The sequence below is a fragment of the Castor canadensis genome, chromosome X, assembly GCF_047511655.1.
Source record: "Castor canadensis chromosome X, mCasCan1.hap1v2, whole genome shotgun sequence".
In the NCBI taxonomy this organism is placed as follows: domain Eukaryota; kingdom Metazoa; phylum Chordata; class Mammalia; order Rodentia; family Castoridae; genus Castor; species Castor canadensis.
This window is the reverse complement of record NC_133405.1, coordinates 96,826,256-96,844,761: the sequence shown is the minus strand read 5'-3', so window position 1 is coordinate 96,844,761 and position 18,506 is coordinate 96,826,256. Positions and strand designations below refer to the sequence as shown.

General features: G+C 40.6%; 1 protein-coding gene across 1 annotated transcript; it reads right to left on the bottom strand.

Annotated features, from left to right (window-relative positions):
- Positions 1-13,155: 13,155 nt before the first annotated feature.
- LOC109675800 (diphosphoinositol polyphosphate phosphohydrolase 3-beta-like) lies at positions 13,156-18,504 on the bottom strand. The gene is made up of 2 exons (XM_074062638.1): positions 17,862-18,504; positions 13,156-17,304 (listed from the first exon to the last, which is right to left on the bottom strand). Exons 1-2 carry the CDS (start codon positions 18,368-18,370, stop codon positions 17,271-17,273), a joined length of 543 nt encoding a protein of 180 aa, XP_073918739.1. The 5' UTR covers positions 18,371-18,504; the 3' UTR covers positions 13,156-17,270.
- Positions 18,505-18,506: the final 2 nt, after the last annotated feature.

Here is an 18,506-nt window from a genome sequence, read left to right as displayed (position 1 = left end):
TAACACATATCCCTTTGGCATCTCTACTATATTCTTGAGGACCTAGTTGCAGAGTATCTCTGGAGAAGGTGTGTGGAAGGAGAGGGAGCTTGGAATTCTGCAGGTTCTCTTCAGAGCTGTGCATTTTTATATGCAGATATCCCTTTTGGGGGCATCAGCTGTGAGACTGATTCTGCCTAAAACCTCAGAGGCAAGAAGCTGAATGTCTTCACTCTCAAGGAAAGTAAGCCAAGGCGAGCTCATTTTTTCTTTCTTGTCTTCCATCTCAGAAAAATTCTAAGTGATCAAGATAGGGGAAGTGCAAAGTCCTTCTGTGATCAGATCATAGGTACTTTCTCTTTCTTTAGCTTTAGGAACAGTTCTTTGGGGTTCCTCTGGTGGCTTTAGATCAGAGCATTTTGTCCCTGAAACAGGTCCTTGAACAATATCAGCCTCTGGAACTGGTAAGTGAACCCTTGAGGTACACATAGGATTAGAGGGTATTTTCTGAAGGAGTTCTGAATCTAGGAGTGGATGTGGATTAATTTATTTTTATTCGATAATATTTTTCAGTTCCCAAAGGTATTCATTTTTACTTACCTTGATTTAATTTTTAAAATAGGAAGTACATGTCATATATAGATTAGACAAGAGGCCATGGAGACAGCGCGAGTTACTAAGGCAGTAGAAATGCTATGTAACAACATACCATGCATTGAGAACTGGCCTACTTACAAAGAAAAATGAGTTCAGTTTCTAGTCCTCAAATACCTCAGAGTTGTCTTATAGCATTTACATAGCACCTGATACACTAAAGCCATAAACACAACACATACAGAGAAAAAAATCTACTATACTAATTACAGATTGGGAGAGATTTTTCCTGTCAGTGTCAATGCAAGATTAATTTTAATTTGACAAATAAGTCTACCATATCCATTCTATTGGATTTGAAAAAGCCAATGAAATTGAGTCCTTCCACTGAATGATCTCACTATCAAGTGAGGAAGCAAACAGAAATGCACAATGAAGGGACTATAGGAGATGAATTTGAAGTCTATACAAAGTAAAATGTTGAGCACAGAGAGAATAAAGAAAAGGAGATGATGAAACAGACTGAGAATAAGTAGTCAAAGAAGGAAGAGGAAAATGGAGAGATATATCTCATTATAGATGTGAATGTTCTAAACAGTCTTAGTAATTCTTTGGGTCACTGGGTTCACGTCTTTGACTTTTACCCACAGGAGAATGGCTTTTTTACAGTGTGCCCTTGTATATATTCACATAGGCAAAGGCTTGGACCACAGCTAATCTGAGTACTAGAAGAACACTTTGTAATCCACCTGCAACACATTAAGATAGTGGGCAGCCAATAAGAAGTTGCTGTAAGGCTATCTCCCACTTGGCTTCCTATCTCCCCTGGAATGCAGTCATGAGAAAGTTTCTGATATCCTTCCTGATCCTAGGCATTTCAGAACAGAGCTGCAAAGTATCAAATCACTTAGCTGATATATAGATTTGATTCTTCAACAACAAAATATACTACAATTTGTGTTGTAGTCTCCTGTCCCCTTCGTTTTAGTATCGTCCATTTTGGTGTGTGAGATGATGATCACAGGGAACTGGCAACTTTGGCTAATCTTTCTTTTACTGTCTATGTAAGTAATACACTGCCTAAATCTAAAAGCAGCTCATTGCATCGTTACCAATCAAATCAGTCAGACTTTGGCCTTGGCCTTGCTTTGTTATTATTTGTGAGGTGGACATATTTGGTGCCAATGTGGGGCCAGAAAATTCCCAATGCCTGTTTATAAAGTATAGGACTTCCCAGGCCACATTACGGGAATAGATTCCATAGCATTTGATTGTCTCTAAAAAAAGTGCCTCCTAGTAGAGTTTTGTCAAAACATTCCAAAGAGGCAGAACAAATAAAAACCATTAAAGTGAATTGTGAGTGAGGTTCAAAATGATTGCTTTATATACAGCTATAAAAATGTATAATTGCTTTGAAATGTGTTACCTGTTTGAATTTTAAATGTCTCTTAAGTGTTAGAAAATTTCTCTGATCTCCAAAGATTTTTTTGTATAATGATATCTTGTTGGTTGACCAATGAAATTTGTCATTCTTAGTGACCTTTGCTGCCTGCCTGCAGAAACAACTGCACATTCAAAACCTGCTTGATAAATAAAATTTCTTGAAACAACGTAGGCAGCTTCACAGCACTAAATCCCACTAATAGTCAAAGAAAAACTTCTGTTCTTTACGAACTACAAAACCGTATGTTCTTGATAGAAAAACTGCAAATCATACAAAAGCTGACCTTTTGTCTTAGGGTGAAAGAAGCCACACTATAAGACTACAGAGGTCTTTGACCCCACCTGTTCCTGACAGATTGACTGTATTCCAATTTTTAACCTGCTGCTCCTGGAGGCCTATGAGATTATAATGCCTTTGTGGGGAAAAGCCGGTTGAGACCCCATAGGCATCATGGTGGGCATTAACAGATCTGGTTAGCAAAGTATTTGGAAAACTAAGCATTAACAACGATCCCTAAGACCCATTTGCCTTAATAGAGATAATAAATGGGGGTCTCATACAGCAAAAAAGAAATATTCTATGATTATCCCCCTTATGTGCCATTAGGAGGTCAAAACTGTATCCCTCAGCCAGGCATGGTGGCATGTGCCTGTAGTCCCAGCTATTCAGGAGGCTGAGGCAGGAGGATCACTTCATACCAGAAGTTTAAGTCCAGCCTCGGTAACATAGTGAGACCTCGTATCAAAAAGAAAGAAAGAAAAAACACCATTTCCCTCTAATCAGTGAACATAACCACAAGTAAAATATTCCCTAGTAATCGAGTGTAGTCGGATACTCAGATGTGCTGAGCTCCTCTCTTTATAGTGAGCTGGAAATGAGAGAATACCCCATTTAGATGACAGAGGCTTGGTTTCACATACTAGCAGGTGAGGGAGCCATGTCAATTTTGATGAATGAAAAGGAATAGAAATGACTCAACCACCTAAAGGCTCCAACCTGTGACAGGCACATTGACTGCTGGCATTGGCATGGCAGAAGAGCACACTAAGGTAAGTCAGGTTTGCTGCAGTGGGATTTTACATTCATAAGAAAACAGTGGTCTACATGAGATGAGTTTCTGCTATCTAATAAACACCTATGGATGAGAGCAGGTAAAGCTATAACTTCCCTTTAAGACTAGTGAAACAGCAGCCTGGATTTGTAATGGGGAACATGTGCTCTCAGATGATGAGATAGTCATCCAGGGACAGGTCCACTGGTTTGTTCAATCAGCACCATCAGGTTGTTGGAAACAATAAAATCTTCTCTTGTGCCTAGAGATAGCCTCCTAAAAAGCACTTAGCTCCTGGGAAACAAACTGCCTGAATGAGAGCCTGGACACAAGACTAGCCCTAGAAGACTAGGATTTCTTTAGACTAAGGAGGAGAAAAAGAGACCAATTAAAGGTCCAGATCATAGAACATGTGGACCTGGTTATGATGCTGAGGAGTGCCAAAGAGGAGACTTATAACTTTGCCATGAGAGAAATTCTGTCTCACTCTCAGGCCACAAGAATACCACAAAATTGAAAGAATCTGGCTATAGTAGGGAGCTCTAGCCAGCTTTGGCATTTACTGTGTATAAACAGGGAGGACCAACAGGATCTAGCTTCCCTGCTGAAGTTTTTATTTTTCAAGCTAGTGTTACTCAACACTTTCAGAACCACATCTTTACCCAGGCTCACCTGCCTCAAGACCAAACAAGACTAGGGTAGAGGTGGAGGGACCTTCTTCTCTAAAAGGGTCTCTATAAATACTGGCCAAGGTGTGTTGAACTCGTGACAGCTTTTTCAACTCTTGAACTCTGGCATACAAGCCACTGTGGTGGTGAGAAGCAAGCTAAATGATGCTGTCCCCCAAAGTTTTCACAACTTAATCCCCAGAAACTGACAGTGTTACACAGTAAAAGGGAATAAGCAGATGTGACTAAGAATGTTTGCGATGCGAAGATTATGCTGGATTATCCAGGTGGGTACAATGATATCAAAAGAATCATAGCAGTCATAAAAGGGAGACAAGAAGTCAGAGAGGAGAGAGCATGCTATGCTGCTGGCTTTGAAGCCAGGGAATGCAAGTGACTTCTAGAAGATGGAAAAGACAATACATTTTCCCCTGAAGAATCCAGAAAGAATGTAGCCTTTCCAACACCTTAATTCTAAACTTTGGGCCTCCAGAACCGTAAGTTTTTTGTATTGTCTTGAAACATCGAGTTTATAGTATTTTGTCGCAGCAGTAATAGAAAATTAATATAGCTCCAAACTTACTTTAACTCGATTTAGAACTAAATCTCAGATTGGACAATAGACTTATAAAGCATTACATGTGGGTCCTTTGGGGCTAGTACATACTTAAATGGTTGTAACACATTTTCACTATTGCAAAGGGTTTTTCCTATGGGGAAATGACAAAGAACAGTGGTAGTGGTGTGATTGCACAACCAGAAGTCTGCCAGACTTCCCCAGTTCAATCATGTAGTAACTGCAAAGCAAAAAGGTACCAGGTTAGGAAATGTAGGTCACTATCCTAAATACAGCTAATGAGTGAAGAAACTATATAATCTTATATTATCCCTGGGTCTGGTAAAAAAAAAAAGTCAGTGATACTTGACACCTCATCCTGTGGACTTCTGTAAGTCCAGTGCTTCCTCCCTTATGCCTGAAATTCCAGATGTGGTAATAATGAGAGTCCATTGAGCAGGCTGAAGAATTCTGATGTGCAGAGTCAGATATTTCTGATGTCTTCTTTAGCTTTCTACTGCATCTGCATGACAAAAGCCAATTTTCCTTCGTGTGGCTTAGATTAAAATGAATGTTTCCTGAGCTGCAATAAGGTAATATAAACTCTTCCATGACATCTCACCAGAGGATAGACCTAGAAAATACTGAAATCTCACTGGAGGTGCTCTGTACCATGACATGAATGGTATTGCTGTGAATGGCAGAGAGAAAAGCCACATACTGCCCTAGACAGAGAGTCCAATATTGAGTCACCATGGCTGGAAGATCAACCCTGACAAGAATCAGTGACCAGCAACCCAAGTAGTGTTCTTATTAATTTAGTTTGTTTTCTCATCACTGTGATTGAAATAACTGAGAAAAAACCTAATGGAGGAAAGGGTTGTTTTTTTTTTTGTGGTACTGGGACTTGAACTCAGGGACTCCACCTTGAGCTATTCCATCAGCCCTTATTGTGGTGGGGTTTTTTTTTGGGGATAGGGTCTTGCAGAACTATTTGCCCAGGCTGGCTTCAAACCACAAGCCTCCTGATCTCTGCCTCCTGAGTAATTAGGATTCTAAGCATGAGCCTTCAGCATCCAGTGAAAGATTTATTTTTGCTCACAGTTTTATAAGAGTCAGTTCATGGTTGCTTGACTCCAAGCACTTGGACAGAACATCAGAGTCCGAGAGGATGTGGAGGAAGACGCTGTTCACCTCAGGATGAACAAGAAGCAGAAAGAGGGAAAAAAGAGGGGCCTGGGATAAGATACAGCATATGCTCCCTCACCCCTGCCGTGACCTACTTCCTCCAGGTAGGTCCTATCTCCTAAAGTTTCAAGAACCTCACAGAAATAGCACCACCAGCTGGTGACCCAAGTGTCTAACCTATGGCCCTGTAGGGGACATTTCATATTCAAACCATAACAAGAACCCATGAGTTGATGACTGAAGAATATTCCTTGAATTGGATAAAGAAAAACTGATGACTTTAAAACCTCCAGTGAACAAAAAGAATGCCCAACATTTAATACACTTAATTCAGTATTGATATCTCACATGAGGATCCTTGTCAGCATATTAGAAAATATCATTCAAACTATAATCAACTTTTAATGGATTTTCAATGAAAAACAGGCTCTAGAAACTACCCAAAAAACTGAGGAGACTTCTATTCAGGTCACTCAGCTTCAAGGAGCAATTTGAGCTACAAGTGTCAATAATTGACAATTATGCAGACTGACAAAAAAAAAAGATGTAGCCACAGCATTTGCCTGACATCACCACCTGGTATATCTCATTTGAGAGATTATTACTGATTCTTATTGGGAGCTGGTGAAATTTGAGAAAGTAAAAAGCAATAGCAGGTATTGGAGCACCAAGACATCCCTAACATGAGATGAGCCAAATGAGAACACCAACAAAGTGGATGTTCCCCAATGTCATAGATCATTTGAGCTGCTGTAATAAGATGCCACAGACTGGGTACTTTATAAAGAACAGAAATTAATTTTCTCGAAGTTCTGGAGATTGGAAAGTCTAAGATCTAGGCGCCAGCAGGCTGGGTAGTCTGTTAAGGGCTACATCGTCTGGAGGAGAGGAACACTGTCTTCACAGGCATAAAGGGATGGACTTCCTCTATCAAGTCCTTTTATAAGAGCACCTAACTTCCATATATGGGGCTCCACCCTCATGATTACAACACCTCTCAAAGGCTACACCTCCTAATATTGTTTTGGGATTAATTTCAATATGAATTTTGGAGCACCCAACCAACAATTATTTTTAAATTGAAATGGTATGTAAAGAAAAAGTGAGCTAGGAGTTACAAGAAAAAGTGTTACAGCCTCCAGATAAGGCTGTCTTACATGTGGGATCTGTGCCAGCACCTTGGGCTTCTTGGGGACTTCAGTACACTGAGGTTCCTGAAAATGCTAGAGCCTACTTCACAGGTGGATCAGCTAAGTTCAAGGCCAAGATTATATTGAGGGCACTGCTGCCGTGAAGCCCCAAGAAAACAGTGTACTATAGGTATGCACAGAAAAGGGACATCTATTCAATAGCATATTTCCATGGTGTGTACCTTGGAAATTGCACCCTGTTACCCTTTCACTGACTCATGGGCAGGAGCCAAGAGTCTATCAGTGTAGTGTCTGGCAGTAGGATGACTGGATGATCAAGACTCAGACTTTGTGGAGACAAACATTATTGCAGGAAATTGCACAAGACCACAATCTCTGTTTGCAACCCACATGGAACCCGTATGGTTGAGCATCAAGGGCAATAGCAAGATAATCAAAACTGCACTGCTATGAAAGGATTCCTGTACCCAGTATCCACCTGGATAGCGCATCATTCAAGATATGGTAATCTGGCTGGGACAAAAAGGCCAAAAAAGAAAAACCAAGACCTAGTGGTTCCAGAACCCTGGCAAATGTGTTCAGACTAACAGCTACTCAGTCAAGTGGCAAAGGAAGCTTTGGGGCATGTAGACAGAGATGCCAGACCTGGCCAGTCCTCTTGAGGGTTCTGCTGGACACTGAGTTCCATAAACTAATTTCCAGGTATGGCATAGCCATCCACATCTACTTAGCAAATAGAGGCTACACTATTCAATGACTCTTAAATGACCATGTTATATATTTGGATTTCTTGAGTACATTGGTGTTTTCTTTATAGCAAAATGTGACAAACAGTGGGCAGCCCCTTCTCCACATTCTCTGACATTTTATGCTCCACATAATCCCCAGGCTGAAGATGCCATTGAACAACAGAACTGACTCTTAAAGGAGAAAATGCAAAAGACAGCTGTGCCACCAAGGCTCAGCTGCCAATGGGGTATGCACTTAAGATGGGCAGTGTGGGCTGTAAAGATAGTAATTCTTCATAAAGTTACCTGCTATTTAAATAAAATGTTAAACTGTAAAATTGGGCTTTGGGAAGGAGACCCAGAATGGCTGGAAGGAAATCTAATTCACTGTTCTCACCCTACATTTTTCACTTCAACACCCAGTCCTGGAAAATCAGGCTACTAGAATTTACAAGAAGCAAGAAAATGTGGGAGTAGAAGACTAATCCGATCCTTCTTTTGCTGTCTGGCTATGCTTGCTGGATATTGATGATAATTATCATAAATATGAGGTGACAATCTCTAAGGTAGTCTTGGCATGGCTCACATATCTGGGAGTAGGAAATAATCTGGGATTGTAAAAGAAATATGAAGAAACTTCTGAGCCACATAGAGTTATGATTGGAGCTATGATTTTGGTAAGACATTGGGGGGGTGGAAAATGATGAAGTGACTGTGGTAAAAAACTAGTCATACCAATCATGTAGTTGTGGAAAGAGAACTCTGGATGATGGAGGTTCGGGTTCACCTGTGTGGTCATGAGGAAGGAGAAAAAATATTCTCTCTCAACTCATGTCCACAGGCCATCTGGCCAATATATCAAGACAGTTGCCGTGATCCATAGCTTAATTGCTGGTCAGGAAATAATCTTAATCAAAGAACTCTCAGAAACCTCCCAATATCTGCTGATTAGAGGAAGGAACACAAGCGTGAAGCCCTGAGATCAAACCCCAGTCCCACCAAAAAAAAAAAAATAGAGGAAGGAACAATCTTCACTTTAAAAACAAAGAACAAAATCAACATTCTGGACACTGATATGACTCTGTTTAGCCCTATCTTGGTTTTGATGGACTCTTTTCTATGTGTCTATGTGTTGAACTCATGACTATAAGTAGGTGAGATCTGTCCTTGAGATGGGTTCAACAATTATCCTACCAGAAATTGGATATAATCATGGTTGCTCAAGCCCCTAGCAGCAAAATTAAGTTGGATATATGCTGAAGTAGTGAAATAAAGTGTCTGATTCTATTTTTATTAGTTTTGACGGCTGACAGGTGTTTTTTTGTTTTGTTTTGTTTTGTTTTTGAGACAGGGTCTTACTATGTAGCCCAGGTTAGCCTTGAATTTACAATCCCCCTGCCTAAACCTCTTGAGTGTTGGGATTGCAGGTGGGCATGACTTTGCCTGACTCCGCTGACAGTTTTTTAAGCCTTACCTCTCTCCCTTCCCCATCTGCCCACATTTGGACAAGCAGATAGGAAATCTGAGTATACTTTTAATGGTCTGCCACATGAAGCAATAAATCAAAATTAGATTAAATCTTTGGCATTTACAAACTGGCTCTAAGAAGTGGGACCACATGGACAACTCCCTCCCTATGTATTGGCCTAATGTAAATTAAAACAGAGCTTTAAGGCTGGGTGCTGGTGGCTCACTCCTGTAATCCCAGCTACTCAGAAAGCAGGTTTCAGGAGGATTGAGGTTTAAAGTCAGCCCTGGCAAATAGTTTGTGAGACCCTATCTTGAAAAAGCACAACACAAAATGGCTGGTGGAGTAACTCAAGTGGTAAAGCATCTGCCTAGCAAGTGTGAGGCCCTGAGTGCAAGCCCCAGCACCACCAAAAAAATAGGGCCTTAAGAATTGAAACCATTATACAAGACCTATATAGAGATTATTCCCACTGCTTCTCCGTTTAACAGCATAATTTTGCCTGTCCTTAAACTTGGACAGAATGAATGAGCCTTCTTAATGGATTACTACAACCTTAAACCATGGTCATATGTGGTCATTAGGGCCCCTATGAATCATATTATATTATGTACATTATTCACTTCATCCAATCAGCAACTAACAATGTTTTACTATTATAGATTTGGTTAATCCCTTTGTTTGAGTGCCAGTTTCAACAGGCTCTCAGTCCCAGTTTTCCTTCCCATGCTAAATGAAATGCTACACCTTTACCTGGCTCTCCAGACAGTTACCTCAACAGCTCTGTAATCTCACACGACCTTTGAAAGCAAGAACTTAACTGCATCTAACTTTCTCCAGGAGCACATGTATGATGCTGCATTGATTACATCTTCTGAGAGGATTCCTAAAAAATACCCATTTAAAACACACAGTCATCCCTCAGTATCCGTGGGGGGTTGGTTCCAGTATGCCTGCCCCTACCCCAGGTACCAAAATCGTCAGATTCTCAAGTCCCTTATATAAAATAACATGGCATTTGCATGTAAGCTATACAGTTCTCCCATATACTTTAAACCATTTCTAGCTTACTTATACAACATAATATAATGTAAATGCTATATTGTTTATGGAATGATGACAAGGAAAAAGTCTGTACATGTTCAGTACAGATGCAATTTTTAAAAATACTTTTGCCCCAGAGATGTGAAAACCATGGAAACAGAAGCTATTGATATAAAGGACTGACTGTACAAATATTCAGAAAGGATCTCATAAAAATAGGGTGGACTGTTGCTATACATATAGCACAATGCCTCACTATATTTGTTTAAATCCCTGAAAATTATTTTGTAAACTGAAATCTGTTCATACCCGGCACTGTCAAAAATAGCTGTTGATCTTCTCAATAACATTAAAATAATTCTATCATCTTTTAGGCCTTTTTGGGTTCTGGAGGCAACATATTCATTACTTATTTTGCTTTGGCCAATTTATGTTATTACTTGCAAATAAGCTCATTTTGAGTAGAGCACCCACCCAGCAAAAGCTCTGGAATTTTTCAAATTACAATACTATGGAAACTCTTATTAATGCTCACCCCCAACTAGAGACACGTGCACTGGAGAAGGTTTAACAACCTACTTTCATGCCTGTTGTAGTCTATGGACCATCTGTGATGGCCAATAGTTGCCCATTGTCTTCTGCTGTAAGAAACTGCCTTTCTAGGCCTCATGCTATAAATCATTAGTGGCAATAGCCGGCTGTACATCTCCTGGATGTGGCATCTCCTGGAAAAAAGCTCTCATAGATCCTCAGCACATGACCCTCCATTTACATCTAATTGTGTGCTGCTTCTTGGAAGTAGCACCTCACAAACTTGCCACAGCTACCAAAGCCTCTTTGCCACAGGATGAAGCAAAAACGTCATATATCACACCTGCAAGTGGAGATGGTCTCCCCTGTCCTCAGTCTTTCACCAGATTCTATGGTGCTAGATGAAGCAACCCTTTGTTACCAAGGGACCCTTGTAAAGTCAACCAAATGAATAACAATGGGAGTTTTGTACACACGGTCATAATCACACATGATGGAGTTCAGTGGATTAGTGCTACTTTTCATCACTTAATGAGGATGCCTCTGATAAAGGCATGGATCAGCACAATTAACCCACGGATCAGCAAAATTAGGTCCTGTATTATAGCCAGGAAAGTGGATGCAATGTGTACTACACAAAGCCTAAACAAGACACTCCTTCCAGTCTTCAGTGTTTCAGATATTGTTGATTGAGAGCAAGGAATTAATTTCCCTTTGTCAGAATATACAATGCTGGGCTCTAGAACAAGGCATTTAATGGAACTTTGTACCATCCTTACAGGCTACAAGGCTACAAGACCTCTTACAGCACCATAATCCCTTAACTTTTTCAAGTTCAATTAAAGAAGCATGGTACATTTTAGGTGTCTAACATTGGGGTAAACAGCCTTTTTTACATGTTTGACTTTTTGCAGCATTTAAGCCTCTCCCCTTTTTCTTCCCCTGAAGCTCTACAGGTGGGAAAGCTAATAAAAACTTTGGCTGCTATCTCCTTTGATGCCTGGGAGTTTCACACCATGCAAGCCTCTAGCTGGGCACTGGAACCCTTACCCTGGTCCCAGACCCCAAACACAACAAAACCTCCAAACCAATTTCCTTTCCCCTTGCTCTCTCAAGACATTTTCAGACCAACTTGAGAAGTTTGCCTTCCTCTCCCTAAAAGCCTCATGTGAGTAATAAGCCTTTAAATGCCCTGTTGATGTGTATGTAACATCATCAGCTTTAGTATAGGAACCAAATTTTGTGTTGGTTCTATTCTATATTTTCAAAGTGTCTACAACAGGTGACATGTTTGCCACTGCAGCCAATCTGTCTTGGTTAAATGCCTTGTGATCCTCCCAGAACATGAGATTGAAGCTGTTAAGGAGCATCTGCAAGGCCACCTCCCAGTCACTTCCCTTTCTCCCCTGGGAGGCTGTCACGAGCCAGTTTCTCATCCACTACAAGTTTCTGATGAGCTATTGGGCTTCCTGTCCTGTGCTTTTCAGAATACACCAATCACTGCAGCTTAGATTTGGCTCCTCTGCAACAGAATATCATATACCTTGTGGAACAATCAGCCACCCTTCTTTGTTGTCTTTTAGGACATATGAGACAAGGACCTGAGGAGCTGGCCCTCTTGGTTCACTCTTCTTTGCACTGCTAAATACTGAAAGTGGCTCCTTGTATCTTTACCAGTTGAATCAGGTGGACCTTGGCCTCCAAACCACTATATGTTTTAAATTACCACCATCACCTAAATCTGCTAAAATTAGAATAGACTCAAATTAGGAAACAACTTGTAGGTTTATCTGGTATCTCATGGGGCCTTCTCACAGAGAAACCCTAGAATTGAAAACTCTGCCCAGCTGTGAGTGGGAAAAGGCTGTAAGGTAACCTCTCACTTCCCCTTTTCCAGAAAAATTGATTCTAGACAACTGCTCGCTCTTTGGAATGGAACACACTTACAGAACAGGGATAAAAGGAGCACCTTCTGCTTCACCTTTCTTCACATCTAGGAAGAAATTTGTCTTCCCTGGGAGAGGCCTCCAATGCTGTTCAAACTTTCTATCTGTTCTTTTTTAACACACAAAAAGTCAGGACTAACCCCAGGTCTGTTGATAGAAGCACAGATTCACTACCTATGATCGAGAAGATTTTAGCCTCTGCAGAATTCTAAACAGTCCAGAACTGAAGGAATATCTGCAGCCTCTGAAATGCAAACTGGTTCACTTCAGTCAGAAATGTTTACTTGCTTTCCTGTTTCACCTATCTTCAAATCTTCAAATAGAATTTTATACTTAAATAATGTGAAACAAACACATCTACAACTAGATGGTTTTGTTCCCTCCCCACAAAAAAATTAAGAATGGCATTATGTGGATTTTTATTCAGTTCCATAAACTGTTTCTTAGAGGTCCTGCAGGTGCTGTCAAAACCCCTGCTAAGCAGCATATGAGAATCCATTCTCATTTTCCAATAGGTATAAATAGGACTTAGCTTTTCTTATCTCAGTGGGACTAATTAAAAGAAAAACTCTTAACATTGGTCAGTAACAAGGGAGTCACTAGTCATTCCAGGGTATTTCTCCCTTCTCTTTCTGAGCATTTGACCTCTCAGGCCAGAAGTGGCACCTCACAGCCAACATTTTTCTTTAAACGTAAAAATTTCCCTCTTTTTTTTCTACCTTATACATTAGGCTTAATTGGAAGAACTCAAATAATTCCAATATTTTAATAACTTTTTTATTATGGAAAATGTCAAACATACAAAAGTAGAGATAAACACATATAATGAACCTTCAACATCTTAAAACCCAATCTTGTTTCAATATCTCCAGTGCACTTAATATCTAGACATATTATTTTGAAGAAAATTCCAGGCATATCATTTCAACTGTAAATATTTGAATGTGAATAAGAACTTGTTTTCAACATAACCACGATAACATAACAATAACAAATATCCGTCAATATTCAAATTATCGCCATTGTCCCATAAATGCATTCATTTTAGTTTTGTTAAATCAGGATCCAAATAAGATCCATGTAAGTGTTAATGTTTTTTTAGGCTTCTTTCAATCTACAGATTCAAGGTCCATATTTCTTTCATCCTTGCAGTTTGTTTCCTGAAGAAACTGGATCATTTGTTCTCCAGAATTTCTTGAAGTCAGGATTTTGCTGATCTCATCTCAGTGGTAGAAAGTAATATGTTTCTTTGTCTCCTGTATTTTCTACAGTGTAGGAACTGTCTAACTTACTTAATTTCAAAATTTTGGCAAATGTATTTCATAGATAGTGTACTGCCATCAGCAGGTACATATTGTCTGGGATGACACAGAAATGAGAAGGAATTTTTGCTAGTATCTCAAAACTGCCTTAAAATAATTATGTGACACTTTATGTATACAAAAGCCACTTATATGCTAGACAGATTAGAAGGGAGCTGTTTTACCACTTGATGTCATTACAAAATAATAATTAAACAAATTTTTAGTAACTTCTACCACCTATCAAGAATTCGTATGTGCTAGATATATAAAAAGTACTAAGGAATCATGTTCCTTGCATTCAAGGTCGTATCTGGTGAGAAATACAGATGCATAATCATAAAAGCACAAAAAGGTCACAGGTGCCAAAAGAGAATTCTGTACAGTTATAGTGCAACAACCTGGAAAATAAACACTGTGTTAATAGAAAAGTGTCCAAACACATAGGATGAGCTGTGTCCTTAGGCATGTCAAAGAGCTCACCTGTGCTTCACAATTCCATTCATCATTGGGCTCACATACTTGATTCTTTCAAAGTAAACCTGAACAACATCTATGCCATTCACCTAAAAAAGATAATCTTATTAATAAGGTTTTACTGGTTCATCCATTTCTCTAGACAAATATTTACTGAGGATCTATGGTTCTTCAACCACTTTATATTGGAAAAGTCTTCAGTGAATTTTCCAATGCAATTCCACTGTGAAGCCAAATAAGAGCCTGAGGGAATAGCAAACTGTCCCAGGTAAATTACGAAGCTGATAAGTCAGTCATACACTGATAGTAGACATTTCTAATCTGCGAATCAATGACAGTATCTCCAAAATTCAGCCACTGTTGTAGGCTCTGAAGATACAGGGAAGATTCAGGGTGGGTCCTAGTCCTCAAAAAGTCCTTACAGAACAACAGTCAGAAAGATGATACAATATTATAATGATGCTTAAATAATTTATTTTGCAGGGTGCTTCCACAAAAGGAACTCTGAAAAACAAAGTTCTGGTCAGTGTTAGTATTATAGGCTTTAAAATAGCACTTTCACCAACCTTTCCCAGTTAACGTCTATTGAGGGAGGAAGTGCACATTCTTACAAATAAACTCCATTTAAAGGGAAGTGAGAGAAGGAGCAACTCTACCTCAGAGCCCTTTTAAACCACACGTTTCAGAATGGCTGCAATACTGTCATTACTTTACAAGCTATCTGTTCTTGCTCTTACACACTTATTTCTAAATACAAAAATGTTGAAATCTTTACAATTCTTTCAACTGAAATCATACAAAAGAATTATCAACCCTTTCTTCTTTCAACAGTAATGTGATCAGAACATAGGTTCCTAAGAAATATATATTAATTTTATATGAATCATATCAAAATTACCTTTACTCCAACACGTCTTCAAGCTTTTTAAAGGATGAAAGTAGGCACTTATCCAGTGAGGGGAAAAAAATCAGCCCTTTAAAAGCCATGCTGAAAACAAGTTTCTACTTCATGTCTAAAAGTTTTAAGTACCTTTACTCAGTGCAGTGAATTTTGGGGGGGTGGTATGAGCTGAAAAATTCAGCTGTACATTTTTACTGCAAACCATCACATAAAAATGCATAGGTGCTGTGTATTGACTCTGTAAGGAGAAAATCCCACCTGTGCATCAAACTTTTGGAGAATGGAGGTTATAAACATGATTTACTTTATCTCTCTATCTCAACTGTTTTAGCCTGAACATTTAAAATTATTCATTTAATTTTTTTCTAGATCAAACCCCAAAAGTATATTTAACAAGAACTACCTATGTGAATTTGAAAGATTAAAGTGTGATAACTGTAAAATGTTGCAATGAGGGAATGAAAGCCTTGGAAGTTTTACAAATTACATAAACCAAAGATATCTTGATGTGAAAGAAAGCAAGTAGTAATACTCAATCCAAATGGTTTTGAGTGAAACAGCAAACATTTACAGACTAACAGCACTTAAAGTTGATTAACAACACTGTCCTTTTTTCATTTGTAAAAAACACAGTTTAGAAATCAAAGCATAATACTGTGCATTATCTCTAAGAATGTGATGTATAAGTTAAACCTCCCAAGTATTTGTGGCAATTTAGATGGAGGTAATTTTGTGTATGAAATGAATAAAATAATACCCTTATTGTAATGTAACTGTATACTCTGAAGAACCTCAAATTAGAAAATCAATTAGTCAATTTTGATTATTGGATAATTACTGATAACCACAGTCAGTAATTCTGCATCATTTACAATATATTATATACTTGGTTTATAAAAGCTGTCAACTTAGAAGCTACTTTTTCCTATTATATTTTTTCTACTTCTCTTGTTTCTTTGACAATATCAGTTTTTGTTAACTACATGTATTTCAGTTGAACATATTTGTATATGGAAAACAGCTTATTTTAAAAACAGTGGAACCTAAAATTCAAAAGATGGTATTCAGCTTTATAAGTAAATATACTTATTTTTAAAAGTTAATTTATATAAAAACAAAATGCTAAAATTAGTTCTTACACACTTATATTTATTATTGGTCTGCAGAATGCTTTTAAATGTTGAGTTATTATATATAGAAAGATTTTTTCCCTACTCAAACTCTCTTCACAAACTAGAGTTTTCTCAACGGGTATGAACAAGATGAGTTATAGAAAAGCAATGAAGAAGTTAGACAGCAAACCCCCAAATTTCTTAACACAGGCTGAGTAACAATGATCCACAAATGACAGTTCAATGGCCCAAAAGGTTTAAGAGATATTGTAGGTTGCTGTAAAAATTAGCCAACCCCAAACACTCACTTCACAAAAGAGGCTTTCCTTCACCTAACTTCAGACATGGATCCAATGAACAGAGGAAGTTCCAGAATAGGCTTAAGTATTTTAGATGGGATTCCTGATTTCAGGCAAGTATCAAGGCAATCACAAGAACTCTGGACTGAACACCCAAAAAGTCTGTCCAGTGAAACAAAACGTTTACCCTAGGTCTGTAGGAGGTTATTCAGGCGTCCTAAGAGTTTGAGAAGTCTGTAACAGCTGAAGAGCAGAAGAGTTAACTCGCTCATTGGGATGTAACCACCACAAAGGATTCCATTCCTCTGGTTACTGCCAGTCAGGGCAGGGTCACTGGGGTTGTCACTAAACCAAACACTGGAGACAATTCTCTTGCAAAATCGAATGCACACTGAGGGAACCACAGTTCCTCTAGGGTGTCCACAAAGGGGCACTGGGAGTTGGAAGTCGAGCATCCTAAATCATACGCTACTAACAGAGTTTTGATAAGATGTGTTTAGCTAGCAATGCCCCAGAAATAATAACGGTTGTCCGGGGCAACACCTTGTCAACTGTACAAGAAAGTGTCATGTCAAGTCAGCCGTGAAAACTTACCAGCTGTGAAAATTTCCTGGCAAGCCAAGGATAGACATATATATGCTATATACATAGACGCACATATATCATATATATATATTCATATAGACACACATGTATAATGAATAGACAAATTTCTGTCCAGGTGCATAAGCGATCACATTTCTAAAATGACTGCTGACTGCAGAGAGCACAAGATGTAAATTTTCCGAATTTTTCATTTTTACAACTTCAAACGGATCCTTTCAACCAACTCCTACCACAGAAGGGCTCGCTGACAAGGACGAAGGCTGTGAAAGAGAAAAGAACTTCAGGGGAGAAAATGCCTCAAGAGGCCCACAGGAGCAAGCCTGTGGTGGGACTGTCAAGGCCTCCACTAGGAAAGAAGCCATCGGCCTGGAATGAAAACTGCGCAGGCACACTCACGCAGCAACATATGGGAAATGCAAAAACGCCAACATCACAGGGCGCACGCACCCCACCCCACCCCACCCCACCCCCGAGAGCAGGGCAGCAGTTAAGGCACCTTGCAAGGAATCCCATGCTGCTTGGACTGACGGGAACATTTTACTATGGTGTCACCGAAAAGGGATTCTGAACGCATCTGAAAAACGTGCAAATTGCCTGAAAACAGTGCCTGGCAACCGAGACAGTTTGCAGCGTGATTCAGAGGAACGCCTGCCAAGGGAACAAAAGAAGCGTCCCTCCTGCCCATGCGACCACACTTGGCAGAGAGGTGCTCCTGGCGGGGGCAGGCAGGGCTGCTTTTCAGGAGGCCACCGACCGACCCACCGACCGACCGACCTAGGGACGGACGGGCACAAGTCCGCGCGGGAGCGGTACGTACTAGGGATCGCTCTCCGGTGGCGGCGGCGGCGGCGGCGAGGGGGCCACGGAGTTTCCATTGGTCGGGGAGCCGCCCAGCTTCAGTTTCTCCAGGTACTCGGCGTGCACGGGCTTGTGGCACTGGAGAACCTTGATGGCATCTTCGATCTTGAACCACTCTCGCTTCCTCCCGATGCTCAGCGAGTCTTCCCAATCCTCCAGCAGCTCGGTGACAGTGAGGACGTACACGTACGTCCTGTGCTTGCGGTCCTGGTTCTGCTCGAAGACGCCCAGCAGCCGGCCCAACTTCCCCTTGACTCCCGCCTCCTCGTACACCTCGCGCACCGCCGCGCCGCCCGGCTCCTCCTCGGGCTCCATGCCCCCGCCGGGCACGATCCAGCGGTCGGGGTAGCGGCTGCTGCTCACCAGCAGCACCTCGTCCTCGCGCTCGCTGCGGAAGCACAGGCACGCCGCCCGCTTCTTGAAGCCCTCGGGGTCGTAGGTCCGCGTCTGGTTCGGCTTGCACTTCATCCTCGGGCCGCCGCCCGCAGGCTGCTGCGCGGGGCTGCGCGGGCCGGGCGGCAGCCGGTGGCCCGGGAGGAGCCGCTGCAGAGAAAGGGCCGCGGCGAGGGCGGGACACCGAGGCGCCTGTGCCGCGAGCCCGGCG